This window comes from Leptopilina heterotoma, unplaced genomic scaffold (genome assembly GCF_015476425.1).
Source record: "Leptopilina heterotoma isolate Lh14 unplaced genomic scaffold, ASM1547642v1 Lhet_95, whole genome shotgun sequence".
Taxonomy (NCBI): Eukaryota; Metazoa; Arthropoda; class Insecta; order Hymenoptera; family Figitidae; genus Leptopilina; species Leptopilina heterotoma.
The window spans coordinates 227048-245034 of NW_025111202.1; the positions used below are offsets into that span (position 1 = coordinate 227048).

At 27.3% G+C, this 17987-nt stretch overlaps 1 protein-coding gene across 1 annotated transcript; it reads left to right on the top strand.

Annotated features, from left to right (window-relative positions):
• Nucleotides 1-2980: 2980 nt before the first annotated feature.
• LOC122512173 lies at nucleotides 2981-17308 on the top strand. The gene is made up of 22 exons (XM_043627881.1): nucleotides 2981-3162; nucleotides 3554-3693; nucleotides 4379-4501; nucleotides 5966-6091; nucleotides 6298-6455; nucleotides 6533-6642; nucleotides 6780-6978; nucleotides 7139-7381; nucleotides 7599-7862; nucleotides 9562-9617; nucleotides 9866-10005; nucleotides 10328-10450; nucleotides 10611-10736; nucleotides 11057-11217; nucleotides 11340-11449; nucleotides 11550-11748; nucleotides 12138-12380; nucleotides 12469-12733; nucleotides 16330-16455; nucleotides 16539-16699; nucleotides 16949-17058; nucleotides 17158-17308. The coding sequence occupies exons 1-22, from the start codon at nucleotides 3114-3116 to the stop codon at nucleotides 17250-17252; spliced, it is 3327 nt and encodes a 1108-aa protein (XP_043483816.1). The 5' UTR covers nucleotides 2981-3113; the 3' UTR covers nucleotides 17253-17308.
• The last annotated feature ends 679 nt before the right edge of the window (nucleotides 17309-17987 follow it).

A 17987-nucleotide genomic window follows, 5' to 3' on the forward strand; every position in this document is an offset into this window, starting at 1 on the left:
ATGTTTTTTAAAATATTTTTTCTAATGGAAATATTGAGATTTTTTTTCTTAATGACGAGCTAAGAGATCTTTTTTCAAGTATGTATATTGATTGTTGTAGTAGGACGTATATCGTTTGGTTAAGTTAGAATTATATTTTGTAATGGTTATACATATATATATATAAAAAACAGAAAATCACTTATATAGAATGTGTGTAAAAATGATTGAGTGCGAATTAATTAGTACCTGAAAAATTATCAATTCTATTATATTATATAAATGAAGAAACAAAAAATCAACGATGAAAAATCTATGTTTCTTATTTTTTTTTTATTTAAACACTAAAACCCTCCTCCACCCTTCTACCAAAAAAAGAGATAAAATCTTCTAATAATTTGTGATATAAATTTAATTTATCGATTCTCGAAACTATCAAAAATTTTATAATTGTAACATCACGCAGGCTAAGGAAAAACAAATTTAAATATCTTCTTCGATTTATTTACGTAATATAGGAAAAAATAGTACATTTTAAGAAATTAAATTTGTTTCTAATTATCTCGTGATCTTTCAATTTGTATAATATTTTTTGCAATAAGGAAATTTCTTTAAAGGTATTTAAAAAAATAAAAACAATTTGTGTATTTTTTTAATGGTGCTAAGGGAAATTTTTTTTTTTACAAAATACGTAAACCTCGTGTTTGATACTAATTTATAAATGTATTTTTTACATTGAGACCTAATTATTATTGTAAAAGTCCAAATATAGAAAGAGTGCCTGAATAATAATGAATATATTGAATGAATGTTTCATAAAGAACGATGACATTGTACATGAAAAAAAAGTCATTCATCTAGAAATATTACACACACAAAAAAGCACCTTCTATACATATACACGTATATATGTAATATGTTGTTTTAAATATTATTACGACAATAAATGGAAAAGTAAATTATATCTAATGTTGTTTTTTTTATTTTTTACACGCATGCATGAATATTCTCGATATATTATTCGACATAATAGTTTATTAAACATTAATTTCATTTGACATGAAATCTATTTGACATGAAATCCATTTGACAGGAAATTCATTTGACATGATAATTCATTTGACATTTTCATTGGACATAGAATTCATTTTATATAAATATCAATTAACATGAAATTTATTTAAGATAAAAAATTTATTTAAAAAATGTATCTAACATAATTATTTTATTTGATATAATATTTATTTAACATAAATTTCATTTGACATAAAATTCATGTAACATAATTCCCATTTGACATATAAAAAGCACTTGACACAAAATTTATCTGACATAAATGTCATTTGACATAAAATGGTTAAAATTTCGTTTGACATAAAATTTATTTAACACAAATTTCATGTTAGGGTAGAGCGGGGCTAGTTGAGCATAGGGGTAAGTTGAGCAACCGAAATATCTCAGGCTCTATAAATTGGCCGCTAATTTTTTCTTCTTCTTCTTCTTCTTCTTCTTCTTATTAACCGTTCATACGGTTACGTTGACAACGCACTTGCCTTAAGCATCGTGCATACTGCCATGATCATCACAGGTAAAGGGTAAGCTTAAGCTTTATACATAGGAAAGGTAATTTTAGGAGTACATGACAAATAAATGGTTAGATTAATTAATGTTGGGATTAATAATAATATTAGTAGATAAATGGTGATTCGGTAGATTCGAGAGAAGATTAGGAGAGGATCCTGCAACGTGTCGTCTATTCGAGACCGCAGTTCCAGGTTACTCAATCCACCCGGAAGGAAAGTCATCCAGACGAGAACGTTACAGGGACTCCTAATTCAATTAAGAGAAACAGAAAAGGGAGAAAGAGAAAGAGGAAAAAAAAAAAAAAAAAAAAAAGGGGGGGGGCTAATTTTTTCAATGCCAGAAAGAAGCAGGTACTTGCGCAGTAATGTCCCCTCTTGCACCTGCTTCTTTCTGACATTGAAAAAATTAGCGGCCAATTTATAGAGCCTGAGATATTTCGGTTGCTCAACTTACCCCTATGCTCAACTAGCCCCGCTCTACCCTACATAAAACTCAATTTTGACGAATTTCGTTTATCATAAATTCCATTTGACATTAAATTTATATTTAACATAAATTCCATTTGACATTAAATTTATATTTAACATAAATTTAATTTGATGATATAAACATCATTTAACATAAAAATTATTTAACATAATTCTCATTTGACGTAAAAAGATCATTTGACATAAAAATAATGAAACTGAAGTTACCAACGTTTATTGGACGAAAAAATTTTCTTTTGCTAATTGTTTATTTTAATATTAAAAGCCATTTAAAAACAATTATTGCAAAAGGATCCAAGTCAAACGAAATTTTTACCAAGTGAATTTTATGTCAAATGACATTTATGTCAGATAAATTTTGTGTCAAATGATTTTTATATGTAAAATGGGTATTATGTCAAATGAATTTAATGCCAAATAAATTTTATGCCAAATGAATCATATGTTAAATGAATCTTATGTCAAATTAAATTTATACCAAACAAAATTTATGTCAAATGAATTTTATGTTTTATTGTGCACAGGTAAGTCTCTACAATTATTATTATCGCCCCTTGTTTTCCTCAAAAATTAAACATAAATCTAAATACCCTTCCTATTTTTATACTCAGGTATTATAATCATAAATAAAATACAATCGAACCAAAGTAAAAAAAGTCACTTTTTCTTTTAGATTTCTGAAAAGAAAGATTCTCTATAAATGAGAAAAAAATTTGCACTTTCTCACTTATCCAGGTTCGACTGTAAAGAAACATTTAATACCTTGAATTTTACCACCTCTTATAATGGAAAAATCCTTCATAGTTCACATATATTTTCAAAAGAATTGAACTGTTGCATATTAATTAGACCTTTAAATAATTCGCTTCTTCCCACTCTCTATAAAAAATTTGTTTAAATTTGTATAAGAATTTGTAAGGACAGTGAAGAATCATTAGTAATAGTGAAAACATGTGAATGTGAATATTAAATTATTTTCAATTAACACTTTATTTAAAAAATTTTTGCTTCTTTTATTTTTTTTTTTGACACAAAAACTAAGTAAATAGACATCAATTAAAAATGACGGAAGTTCAACGTTTCTATGAAGGTCAAAATATCTTCATAACAGGTAAATTATTTTTAAAATATCTGTTAAAACTCCTCATAAAAATATTTAAGTACAAAAAAATATAAAATAAAAGTAAAACAAGAAGTTTTACGTTTTTATCCTTATTTAAATCCCTTTAAAAAGCTACATACAAGAAAAAAGATATATTTCACTCAGAGCCAACTAGAATTTTTATTTGTTTAAAATAAATTTTATTTGGTTTAAATAGTTTTGATTTATGCTAACAAAATTTTTATTTATTCCAAATAAATAACATAGTTGGCTGTGAGATAAATATATACATTTTATTTAACTCAAATAAAATATATATATTTGGTTTAAATAAAATGTTTCTTTGGGTGTTAGTGTCAACGATACAATAAAAAAAATAAATAATTTTTCTCATTGTCAGGTGGAACTGGATTTATAGGAAAAATTTTAATAGAAAAATTGCTTCGAAGTTTTCCACAAATTGGAAAAATTTATATATTAATTCGTCCAAAAAAGGGGAAAGATATAAAAACACGATTGGATGAATTTTTTTCAGTACAAGTAATATAAAAAATTAATTTCTTAATTAATTTCCGCCATTATGAATTTTTCTAATTTATTTTAACTCGGATTAAAAATTAATTACAATTTAATACCTAAATAAAAAATTTGCAAATTAAATTTGTATTAATGATTATAAAATTTTTGATATAGTTAAAATGAATTTTTTCTATTGAGTTAAAAATTGGAATTAAAATTCTTTTTTAAAATTTAATAAACCAGACGATATTTATTCTATGCCCAGAGAAAAATTTGTTTTGAACCAAACATAATTTGTTAAAAATAAATAAATTATTTATAAATAAAACATACCAAAACATCAAATTATTTTGTTTTGGTTAAAAATTTTATTAGGCACAAATAAAATTTTTCTTTGATATCAAGAAAATTAATTTGAAACAAATAAAAATATTGGTAATCTCTGAGTCAAGGATATTTTTTTCTGGATGTATAAATTTCTCTAAATCACCAAATTGTAAATTAATTTTTGAAAGAATTTAATTAAATTTAAATATTTTTAAACTTGATAAGTTGATATTAAAACAATTCCGCGGGGAATAGTTAAAAGTATAATTATTAATTTTATACGGAACGATGATAAATTTTTGGTCAAATTGACCTAGTGTGACAATGGTGTGGTAAAAAATGACTAATTACTTTAATTAAAAATTAATTCATTTTTAAGGTATTTGAAGTTTTGGAAAAAGAAAATCCAAATTTCAGAGAGAAAATAGTAGGAATCAGTGGAGATGGAACAAAACCTGGATTAGGAATGTCAGCTGAAGATTGTTTACTCCTTACAAATGAGGTACATGATTGATTAAATTATAGGAAAATTTACTTTCCTTATTTAAATTTAACAGACATTTTTAATACATATATTTTTTCGTTTACATGAAAAATTAATAAATATATATATACACTTCTCTCCATAAAAAACAAATAAAACCATGTATTGAAAAAATTTGATAAAATAATATTTTTCCACTAAAATTTTTTTCTTTTGATATTTTAATGTTAATGTTTTTAAATTTAATGTTTAATATTTTAATAAATAATGTAATCTAATATTTTAATGTTAGAAGCGCTTTAAAAAAAATTGCAAAAGGGTCCAAGTCCAGGAAAGCAGTAATTTCGATTTTTCTTCACAGATTTTCCAAAATTCCCGGAATTTCAACTAAATTATTGTTTCCTCGCCTTGGAAGTAATTTTTCTCTTGATAATTATTTATTCTAATATCAGAAATCATTTTAAAAAATTGCTAAAAGATCAAAGACAATTTCTTTTTTTTATTAGAAAAATTTATTTTAAAAACAATCAAATTTACTCTGAAAATAAGAATTTTTAATAGTTACTTGTAATGTTCAAGAAAAATTTGAATAATTTTGTTATTAAAAATCCTTATTTCCAGAGGAAAATTTGTAACATTCGTAGTAAATTTTATTGATTACAAGTTTTTCATTATTTTCAAAATTTTAACAATTCTTTAATTTTCTAAACCAATTTTTTATATTTTGAGCTTTAATTCACGAATGTTGAAATAATTTGAGCCACAAACAAAGTTTTTTCGACATGAGCAGCACTTAGAAGTTCAAGGTAAATTCAAATGAGACTGTTCTCAATATTCAGAAGTAATCTGAGGCATTTAAAAATTTAAACATTGTAGTAAAGAATAAGCATCAAATTGATTACTTGATTAGATTGTATAAATAAATTAGCATTTTTCTACATTTTTTCAGTTAAAAACTTGCAGTTTTATTAAACGTATGTAAGAAAAAATATTGTTTAAAAAAATAAACTTTATTGTTAAAGATCAAGAAAGGGCATTAGGCATATACACATTTTTTTTAGAGAAAGAAAAATATGAACTAATAAACCCACAAGTATAATTGAGTAATTATATAATCAATTTAATCGCACGTGGATTACTATGACCTGCAATAGCTGACGTAATTAATCGAATACATAATTCAGTTTAACGATAGGAAGAAATGATTTGCAAAATAAGTTGTTGTTTGACACGATTTATTTTGAATATTAAAAATTAAATTTTTTCAAAAACAAATACACTTATTTCATTTAAAAAAAATAACGTCAATAAATGTTTTTCTTTAAAACTATTTTTGATTTTAAAAGAGTGGAGAAATATATTACGAGAAGTTTAAATTTACACAACTTATTTATTTATATTAAATTATGAAAAATTGTGTTTTGTAAAAAAATATTAAAAAATAAAAATAAGCAATAATTAAAAAAAAATTTGAATGTTTAGGTGTCAATTATTTTTCATGCAGCAGCTACTGTTAAATTCAATGAAAGATTATCAATGGCTGTTGCCATTAACGTCAATGCAGTAAAAGAATTAATTATTCTTTGTAGAGCTTGCAAAAAGTTAAAGGTAAATATAAATAATATAATTATAGGCAATTACAATTATTTATTTATTTATTCAGTCAATATACAGACTTACAAAAATAAAAAAAAACCGTTCAGTACAAATAGTACTAAAAATTAAATCTTTAATATAATAAAATAGACAAATTGTAATTAAAATTAATTGGAATAAAAAGAATTGTAAATTCCACCCCAATATTAATTTTACAGTCAGCAGTTTACGTGTCCACAGCTTTTAGTAATTGTATTTATAAAAAAATTGAAGAAAAAATTTATCCATCTATAACTTACGAGGAAATTAATGCAGTAGTAAATATAATGAAAAGAAAAAATTTAACAGACGAAGAAGAAGAGAAAATGACAAAGAGGTTCTTAATTACTTTTTTAAAAAACTAATATTTTCATAATATCTTGTCAATTTCTAATGAAACGAATTCATTTTTAGCCTTCTAGGTAAATTTCCCAACACTTATGCTTTTACAAAAGCAATAGCTGAAAATTTAGTGAATGAAAATGCGAAGGACTTACCATTCTGCATATACAGATTTTCAATAGGTATATTGTTTCAATTTTTTTTATTTTTAACAGTAATAATTAAATAAATTGGATTAAAAAAATGAATAATAATGAATAATAAATTAAAATAAATTAATTAAATAATTAAAAAAATATATAAATTTTTGACATTGTAGCATTATCAACATATAAAGAACCATTTCCTGGATGGCTAGACAATAATCAAGGTCTAAATGTAGCTATGTCACAAATTGGCCGAGGTTTTATTCACGTCATTTATGCAGATCGCAATGCAAAATGTGATTTTGTACCCGCTGATTATGTTAGCAATGCATTAATTGCATCTGCTTGGGGAAATCATGCAATTCAAAGAGGGTAACTCAATTGTTTACTTTTCATTTATTTGTTACTGTAATTTTAATATCTCTTCAATATTTCTCCTATTTCAAAAGAAATTAAAAAATATTTATAGTAATAATAATAATAATAATAATTTGAAAATGTACTAACTACATTATAATTTTAATTCAATTAGAAAAAATGAAGATGTTCCAGTTTACAATTACGTTTCGGGTAGGGATAATCCTCTTCTATGGAACGATATGAGAATGTTAATGGAGGAATATAGAAGGTCAAAACCAATTTCCAAATCCATCTATTATCCATGCGGATGGTTCATGGACTCTAAAACATTATTTCTTGTTTTTAACTTTTTTTTACACTTATTACCAGCATTAGTGGGTGATTTAGTTTTAAAATTAATTGGAAGAAAGCCAATGTGAGTAATATACAGAAATAACTTTTTCCTTCTTTTCAAAGTACCCCACAGGACATACATTAGTTTTGGGTCCCAGTCGATTTTCTCATAAATTTTGAATTTTAATTTTGCATTCAGTCTGAAGAAAAGTATTAAATTGAAAAACAGGAAAATCGACAGGGACCCAAAACTAATATGTTTCCTGCGAAAAAATTTGAATTTAAATCACTTTTTTCAGACTCTATAATATTTATACCAGAGGAATGAAATTATTAGACATTTTAGTGCCATTCATGACTCAAGAATGGGAATTCGATACTCACAGGATACAAGCTCTATGGAATAGACTCTCAGAGGATGACAAAAAATTACTATCATTTGATATTACCACAATTAATTGGAATGATACAATGAATGTATATATGGATGGTATTAGAAAATTTATTATAAAAGAGAATAATGACGAGCACTCGATAAAAAAAGGCCAACGACATAATCAAAAGTAAGTGGATATACAATATAATTTATTAATTGATTAATCGTTAAACAAATTTATATATTGTAATTAAATTTCTTTTTTACTTTTTATTTTAATTCTGTTATGAGAGTGATAATGGCATTAATATTAATTCTTATTTTACAGACTTTGGATAATACATCAAATCGTGAAAATCATTACTGGATATTTTCTTCTATGGCTCATTTGGAAATTTGTTTCTATATTTTAAAATTTAATTAACTAATAGTAGGAATTTTTAATTATTAATAACTTTTATTAGAATTAAAATTACAAATAATAACCATAATTGTAAGTATTATATGTAAATTATTACTATTAATTTTTATATAACATTCATTATTTAGTGATAATAAATTTGAATATCGATATGTGTATAATGTGTACAAAAAATAATAAAAAAAAGTAAAAAAAAAACGTTCAGTATTTTAATTAATTAAGTTAAACTATAAAAACAGCACAGAGAAAATAGTTTTTAGTCTGAGAAAAAATAGATAGACCACCAAAACCATTGTTTGAATTAAACATATTTTATAATTCAATTAATCTCAATCTCTCAAATTCTAAATTTCTATTACATTTATATTTATTACTATATTATAATTTTTATTATAATCATTTTGATCTATAAGATTAAAATTAAAAAAAAGGGTAAATATAAGAAAATTTTAAACAATTAAAAAAAATACATAGTTAAAATTAGATTAATACTTTTACTAATGAATTAAAAAAAGGTAATTTTAAAAAAATTGTCTTCAAAGTTCTAGTTATCTAGCATGCAAATAAGGCCACTAAGCCATCCAAATTTAAAATTCAGTTTCTAAAAAATGCTTCCTTTTTTTTAATGAATATTGTGTTTTATTCTTAAGACCTTTCAGCATAATTTAAGTGCAAAAATTCGACTGTTCGAAGGTAACGTTACATATGCTTTTAAAAAAATTTGATACAAATAGATAATCCGCTATTTGACTATTATATCAAACTTATTACTATCACTATTGTTATATCATTATATTATTATTACATTATTATTTTTATTTTTATTAATACAATTATAATGATACCTAATTATTATTTTCAAAAACTATTATATATATATTATATAATTAACCTAAGTAAATTATTGAAATCAATTAAATAAAAATTATTCAATTCAATTAAATATTTATCTAATAATATGAAAAACTTAATTAGTTAAAAATACAAATCAAAAGAATTTTTTAATCATTTTCTATTTCTTTTTTTCAGTTTTTTATAATTTTTTTTCCATGTAAATAAATAAACAATGTTACTTGATAAAAATCGCAAATACAAAAAATGTACAGAGACTCAAACCAAAACAATCATTAGGCATCAACATTTATTTTATAAAATTAAATTAATTCTAAAATATATTGCTGCGATGATTGGAAAGTTTGTCAGCATTTTTATTTACATTTCCTTTGAAAATTCTAAATAAAAGTAACGTAACTCGTTTATATTTATAATTCATTTATGAGATATTCCCACCACAAATTTACATTTTTTTAAGTAAGACCACTATTGGTTTGATTTCAGTTTATATGCGCCTTTCGAACCAAAAATACCTTTTAAATTGTTACGGTCATAGTTTTTGTGTTTTCAGTACAAATTTTAGGAAAAAAATTAACTTTTAACTCAAATTAAAAAATAATAATTTCACTCTTTTCGTCATGTCAAAAATTCAAGAATTTTATAGTTATCAAAGTGTATTTATCACAGGTAATGAAATTTACTTAATAAAATTTTAAACAAAAATTATATTTTTTATAGAATATAAATAAACTCTTCATAAAGTATAAATAAATTCTTTAGAAATTATAAACAAACTTTCAATAAAGTATTCATAATTTTTTATAAACTTTATAGAAAAAATTGTATATTAGATAAAATTAGAAATATACTGTTTTACGTATTTGTATTTTTATAGTTAAAATATTTAATTATTTTGTCCATATTATTCATTATAGGTGGAACAGGATTTTTAGGAAAAGTTCTTATTGAAAAATTACTTCGATCATGTCCAAAGATAAAAGCCATTTATATTTTAGTCCGTCCGAAAAGAGGGAAACAAATTCGTGATCGAGTTAAAGAACTGATTAGTTCACGTGTAAGACTAATTTCAATTTTAACAAGAAAAATTTTAATCATATTTTAGTTCTTAAATGTATAAACTAATCCTTATGATAAGAATGATAATTAATAATTATAATAAATATTAATTATAATAATTATAAATTACAATAATTATTAATTAAAACAATTAATAATTACAACAATTAATAATTACAACAATTATTAATTATAATAATTACTAATTAACATATGGTCTAAATTACTCCACAATACGAAATTATTAATAGTAAATATCAATTTAACTGCAAACCAAAATTTAGATACATTAATTTGGTTCACTCTAAACATTTCAACAGATGTTTGAACCTCTAAAAGAAATAGATCCAAATTTTGACAAAAAAATTGTACCACTGGCTGGAGATATAATAGAACCTAATTTTGGACTGTCGACTGCAGATTTAGATTTACTTAAAAGAGAGGTAAAAAAACTAAAATCGTAAATATTTTCAATAACAAGTGAAATAAAAAAAATACTTGTTACAGAAAGTATTCACAACTAACGGATTAAAAATCCAATGTAAAATATAATTCAACTAATTATATTTTCAATATTAATTAATGATTTTAAAAATTATTAAGGTTTCGATTGTATTTAATGCAGCAGCGACAACAAGATTTGACGAAACATTGAAAACTGCACTTAAAGTGAATGTTGATAGTGTAAAAACTATGATTGATATCTCCAAAGGATGCAAAAATTTAAAGGTGATCAATTATTTTTAAGTCAACTTTCACTACATCCAGAAAGTAAATTTTACTCTTGAAAAAATTACTGATTTTTAGTAAATAGTAACTGAAAAATTAGTTAAATCTGACTAGTTCTATCAGTTAAAAACCACCACTCAAATATATTTTAACTAAATGATCAGAAAATATTACAACTTAAATCAGTGACTGACTTTTATAGTAATAGTTACTTTATTCAGTTTATTAATTACTTTATTTATTCGTGTAATTACGATTCGTGATTTTTCATTATGAAAATTCGGTTTCATGTAATTATTTAGGGAAATTTTTTCAAATAGGCTTTCGTATACGTGTCAACAGCATTTAGTAACTGTATTTATGAGCATATTGAAGAAAAAGTTTATCCAGCACCACTGTCACATGAAAAACTAACCGAACTTGTCGGTGTCATGGACCAATTAAATATGTCTAAAGAAGAAGAAATTAAATTCACAAAATTGTAAGTAAAATAACTACAAATGAATTTCCTTGACACTTGTATTTAAAGAATACTAATTATTTTATTGCAATGAAATAGAGTGGAATAACAATTTGCTGTATGACGTGAATATTAATTTTTAGGGTCATTGGCAAGTTTCCCAACACATATTGTTTTACGAAAGCAGTCGCCGAAGACCTCGTTAATCAAAGTGCAAACGAACTTCCAGTTTCCGTTTACAGATTTTCAATTGGTAATTCAATGTGTATTTTTGCGAGAAAAATTTGGTTTACGTTGACAATGCGAATAAGTTTTTTTTAAATATACAAAACTTGATAGGTAATTTTTTTTAGCTCTGGCAGCACTAAAAGAACCTTTAGAAGGATGGGTGGATTCAAAACAAGCGGTGACTCAGACTTTAATAGGAATTGCTTCGGGTATTATTCGAGTGATTTATGTAAACAAAGAAGCAAAGATGGAAACAGTACCAATTGATTTGGCTTGTAATTGTCTGATTGCTTCTGCATGGGATACGTCATCTAGTAAAAAGAAGTATGTCTATTGCAATATTTTAATCTCTAAGGATACATAAAAAGAAATCAAACATTAAATATCCGAATTATTTTCATCTTCTCGGAGCTCGAAATTAATTTTCTGTAAAGATCGGTACAAAAATCTCACAAGACTGAACGAAATCGTTAAAAATTTATTTCTGCAGTATTTGTAAATGTTACTAAATAATGGAGACAAGCATAATTTTATCCCTTAATAGAAATAATTTGAAAGTAAAAGGCATTTATAGATGTTAGTGCACTTGTAGTTGCTCTTAAACAATGTAGTCAACAATAATTTTATTAAGAGCAACTTCAAGGCAAAAGGCATTTGTTCGTTTTATTGTACTCCATTTATTATGGAGCTAAACAAAAATTAAATTTTTCCAGCGAACAAAAGAGTGTGCAAGTGTATAACTACGTTTCCGGAAGAGACAATCCTGTGACTTGGGACTATTTGGAAACTTATCTTCGTACTCAACGTTATAGATTAGCATTGAAAAAAACATACTACCATCCTGATATAATAATGATTGATTCCCTCTACTTATTTCTTATTCTCCACTACACATTGCATTTCATTCCAGCCATTTTAGGAGATGTATTTTTAAGAATACTAGGAAGAAAACCAGTGTAAGTAAAAAAGACGAAAATATTGTATACTTTTTAATTACGATAAAAAGATAAAAATTACTCATGTCCCTGACACTTTCGTCCAAAGGTTACACAAAGTTTTTAAAAAAGGAACAAAATTGGTATGGGTAATACGATTTTTTACCAATGGAAAATGGATTTTTGACACAGACAATGTTAAATCGTTGTGGGAAAAACTCTCTGAGAATGATAAGAAACTATTTAATTTCGACATTTCTTCATTTACTTGGGATGTAATGCTACGAACTCATTGCGAGGGGGGTAAAAAGTTTATATTAGAAACGGATCTAGATGAAGAAGGACAAAAGAAAGCTTGTCGCAGAGTAAGAAGGTAATTAATTTTCCAATCTAAGAATCATTACATTTTATAATTATACATATTTATATAGAAAAAAAGGATACATTAAGAAGAACTGATTGCATATTTTGGGTGTTTCAGATTATTTTACATTCATCAAGTTGTTCGGACTACATTCTATGCCTTAATCCTGTGGCTTATTTGGAAAATTTTTAGTTTTCTACTTAACAGATCTTAAACAATTAATCTTAAACAATTTTGTCATGGATAATTTTAAATTTCACAGAATACCTCAAGAAAAGTCGAACACAATTGAGAGATGTCTTCTTTAAAAAAAAGCAAGATGAAATTACTCATGACATTTTAAGTGTAAATAAAAATTCTCAAAAACAAATTTTAACTATGCGTTGAAAAAATTATTGACTAAAATTTTTTTCTAAAAATGCAACCTGATTTTTTCTAAAACAATCAATTCTAATTGTATTTAGAAGTTCGTTCTTCATAAATTTAAAAAACTTTAAATGTTCTAATACCTTAACTTGACATTTATCAACTTTGTAACGATGACACCTGGAATTATAAACAATTTAATAAAACTTTACATAAACAATGAATTGAAACTATGAAATATGCATTTATTCCCACCGAAAAATTAAATCCCTCATAGTGCAACATTCTTGCTTTCACTCAGTTGTTAAGCGCATTACCATCCCAAGTTACGCATCTGAATCGGGATAATTATTTTTCATTTAACTCCAAAAAATAAAACTACAAACTTCTAATAAATCTTGCATAATGACCGAAATTCAGCAATTTTACTCTGACCAAAGTATATTTATCACAGGTAATTAGTGTTATTTTATAAATATTAAATGTAATAGGTGTAAATTTTCTATCTACACTATTAAAAAAAGCTCTATCAGATTATAATACATGTGAGTTTTTTATTTTATTTTAAAATAATTTAAATTTAGGAAAATTTAAACTTCTTAATTTTTATTCAAAATCTAGGTGGTACGGGATTTATGGGAAAAATTCTAATTGAAAAACTGCTTCGTTTGTGTCCAAAGATAAAAACTGTGTATATTTTAGTGAGACAAAAAAAAAGGAAAACTCTTTCAAGATCGTGTCAAAGAAATTACTAATTCTCAGGTGAGATATTTCAATATTAAAAAAATTCTAATGTGTATGCACGCAAAAAAATGTATTTCATTATGATTATTACTTGTCTGTTATTAAAAATATTTATTTGTACCACATAACTTGTATTTAAGTCAATTAAATGATAGTTACTTCAAATACAATTTATTTGATTCGATAATAAAACCTAATTTCGCACTTTCTGACACAGATTTGGAGTTACTAAAGAAAAAGGTAAATCAATTGACATTTTTTTTTTTTTTTTTTGCTTAGGGACTTTTGGGAAATCTGCCTACAGATACCTTGGATTCCGCACTCCAAGGTTATGTGGGGTTGGTAAAATGAAACAGAAGGAAATATTAAAAAAAGATAAACAAATAAATGTTATAATAAATTTAATAAACTGGCGACCTACTACCAGCCCGACCCACTAAAACCCGTAACCCTTCTTCTGGAGACCTTTTCCCTCCCTCGGAACTGTCGTAAGACTTTAGCCTTCAAGGGTGGCGCTCCAACTCTGTCGCTAATGCGACCTTCTCCCTTTCTCTGCGGTCCTCCTGCGTCCGTAGTTAAAAAAATAATTAAAACTATTACAAAATCCAAGCGGAATTCACAGCACAACAATAATAAAAAACAAATTTTTAAAGAAGTGTAAAAAGTCAAAGATAAAATTGTAAACGGATATAAAAAAGAAAAGAAAAAAAAGTAAACACGTATATAATTACAAAATAAATTAATAAAAAACAAACTAACCAAAAGCTGTTTAAATCACGCCTGTTGGCTGCCGTCGAGATTCTTCCTCGACATAACCGAGGTAACGAAGTTCTCGACTTGCTCCTTTTAATACTTTTTATTTGCTTTTAGTTCTTGCGAGAGTCTTCTTCGCCTCCTCAAGGGCCGTCCTGAAGACTCCGCATCCTCCGCTGCCTGCAATATGGGTGGTTGACACCTTATTGCCAAACTTTTCCTTGCATAAAAAGCAACTTGGGCTCTTCTTACAGTTGGAGAATCTGTGACCGGCTTCACCGCACTTAAAGCACGCAGCCGATCTGTCCACCTTTTGGCATTTCGCTCCAATATGACCGTATCCCAAGCATCGATGACACCGGCGACCATTACTCTTTTTTTAATTGGGCAACACATAAAACCAATTTTTACGTGTCCCAATTTCTCCAACCTGTTCGCCTCTTCCGGGTTGGTGACTACAACCGCGAGCTTCATCCCTCGGCGGTTGGGTCCTAAGACCGTCACTCTCCTGTTTACTGGCTTACCCATTGCTTCAAACAACACTTGTTGCACCTCAGCTTCTTGGGTAAGACAATCCAAATCACGGATCTCGAGTGTAACTCTTCGATCCAATGACTGCACCTTACCCATGCTTCCAACCGCCTTGGTGACCTCAGCGGTGAAAGCGTCCTTATCGGAGTCTCCTCTGAACTTAATCAGAAGGTCCCCCTTGTTTGTAGCTTTTGCTGCTACTATTCTCGTATGGCTGTCCTCTGGGTTGACCTCTTTGCGAAGCTTACCCAGAACGTCAGCATATGTCAATCCTTCACCGACTCGGATTAGAACTGTGGATCTTTTTGACCCAATTCTTTCCAATTGAGGAATCTTTGGATCTGGTACTTCCGTTTCCATTGGAGGAGCTTCCTCCTTCTTCCTCTTATCGGTTTTGGTTCGAGTCTCTTCTGGACTGTCACCCTCTCTCTTCCGTTTCTGAGCATCTCTTAAGACGCTTTTGAGATTACGCCTATAGAAACGTTCTCTCTCTTTCTTACGGTCCTTGCGGTTGCATTCCGCACCGCTCAGAACGCATGCCAAATCGACGTCCGACTCATCGGCCGCGGCATGCTTTGCCCTTGCCTCCTTTAGCAGGACGTCGATGACCTTGAGTCCATCCTTTACCGTCCTATTGACGGTCTTCTGAATGTCGCAAGATTTTATCATCTTTGCGACCTCCAACTCCATTTTTTCGAGACAAGTCGTCTCCTCCTTTCTGAGCCGCAAGCATATCTCGCGAGTCTCTTCTATCGCCTCGTCGTCTACTTCTGAGTGGATAGCGCTATGAACGGTTTTTCCGCTACTGCAGCTTGACACACTCAGAAGGCTCGACGTGCTTCCTTTCCTCGTTTTTTTATTTTCCACGATGTTCTGTGGATCTACCCTTTCCACGATCACTCGTGGCACTGCAAGAAATTGTGCGCCCCACAATCCGCGCGCACTTGAGCATCGGTTCTGGGACCGATGGTAAGATTTCCCGTTTCCGGCCTGCTCACATGGGGTACCTTCTCAGAATTTTTTGAATTCATTTTTTCTTGCTGTTTGGTTGCCCTTTAGTTGAAAGCCCCGCCACCACGACAAGGTCTACCGAACATATCCATGATGTCAATCATGTGTGACAGTGGATATGCATAATAGATTTAAAATCTAATGCGAAATTATTAGTAAAGTTCTGAACTATTAATAAAAAGTTTTAAATTTTATTTATAGGTTTCTATTGTATTTCATGTAGCAGCGACAACAAGATTTGATGAACCATTGAAAACTGCACTTAAAGTAAATGTTGATAGTGTAAAAACTATGATTAACATCTGCAAAGAATGCAAAAATTTAAAGGTTACCGAAAATTTAATTGTCTATTATCTATTATAAATATTGGTTATCATAAAATTATTCAAGGAAATTTCTTTTAAATACAGGCTTTCGTTTATGTATCAACAGCATTTAGTAATTGCATTTATGAGCATATTGAAGAAAAAGTTTATCTAGCTCCACTGTCACATGAAAAACTAACCGAACTTGTCGGTGTCATAGACGAATTAAATATGTCCAGAAAAGACGAACTCGAATTCACCAAATTGTACGCACAAGAATAATCATTCTAAAATCCTTTAAGATTTTATTCTTGAATTAAAAATATTTCTCTTCATCGGAGAGTATTTCCTTTGCTTTTAAGAGGAATTCTCTCTAGTCGAGAATAATTCTCATAAAATAAAAAGTTTGGAAAATATGCATCCAAATAAAATTTGGAAAAATACATTTAATTTAAATAAATGGTCTTTTCAATGTAAAATTATTACTTGTATTAAATATAAAAATTAACTTTTAGAGTTCTCGGCAAGTTCCCAAACACATATTGCTTCACAAAATCAATTGCTGAAGAAGTTGTCAGCAACAATGCAAAAGAACTTCCAGTTTGCATTTACAGATTTTCAATTGGTAATTTAATTTAAGTTTTGAACACAATGATTATGTTGGCATTAAGTATAATGTCTGTCATTAAATCTAGAAAGAGTGATATTAATATTTCTTTTTCAGCTGTAGCTGCTCTAAAAGAACCTTTACAGGGATGGGTGGATACAAAACAAGGAATATCACAGGCTTTAATAGGAATTGGTTCAGGTCTTATTTGAGTGACGTATGCAAAACCAAGTGCTAATATGGAAATAGTACCAGTTGATTTGGCTTGTAATTGTCTAATTGCTTCTGCATGGGATACATCATCTAGTAAAAAAAAGTATGTCTATTTCCCAAAATTTTATACTTATATGAATAAAAATTAAATTGATAAAAAACCTTGCTACAAAAATAATTCTTCAAAATTTTTTATTTGTAAATTTAATTCGAAATAGAGGTTTTACTTCGTAAAATTCAGTACTAGAAAGAACCTCCATTGCAGGGAAAAATTGAGGAAACACATGCAATAATGAACGGGGCAAGAGGACTCATCGCCCACTGAAAATTAAGGCAAATATCATTGAGAAAACTTGTTTTATATATAATTTTCTACACATTATTATATTTCGTTTTCTCTTGAGACAATTTCTTTTTCCGATCATTTTTACTTTATCTCGATATAGTTAGGGATCCATCCGAGCGTGTCGTCTGTTATTCCATGTGGCCCCTCAATTTAGAGTAACTTTTTTTTGCAAATAAATCCGAAATTGTAAGAAATTTGTACACATTTCCGCCTTTGTGAATATTAGTTTTATTTATTTATTATGAAGTTAAACAAAAATAATCTTTTTCTAGCGAACAAAAGAGTGCGCAAGTATATAACTACGTTTCCGGAAGAGACAACCCTAAGACTTGGTATTATTTGCTGAATTTTTTTCGTTCTCATCGTTATGAATTATTATTGAAGAAAA

Bases quoted from the DNA above. Each gene is read 5' to 3' on its own strand.
- LOC122512173 (XM_043627881.1), top strand. From the start codon at position 3,114: ATGACGGAAGTTCAACGTTTCTATGAAGGTCAAAATATCTTCATAACA. The intron at 6,456-6,532 runs GTTCTTAATTAC...ATTCATTTTTAG, and splicing joins GAAGAGAAAATGACAAAGAG to CCTTCTAGGTAAATTTCCCA. The intron at 12,734-16,329 runs TAATTAATTTTC...TTTTATTTATAG, and splicing joins CTTGTCGCAGAGTAAGAAGG to GTTTCTATTGTATTTCATGT.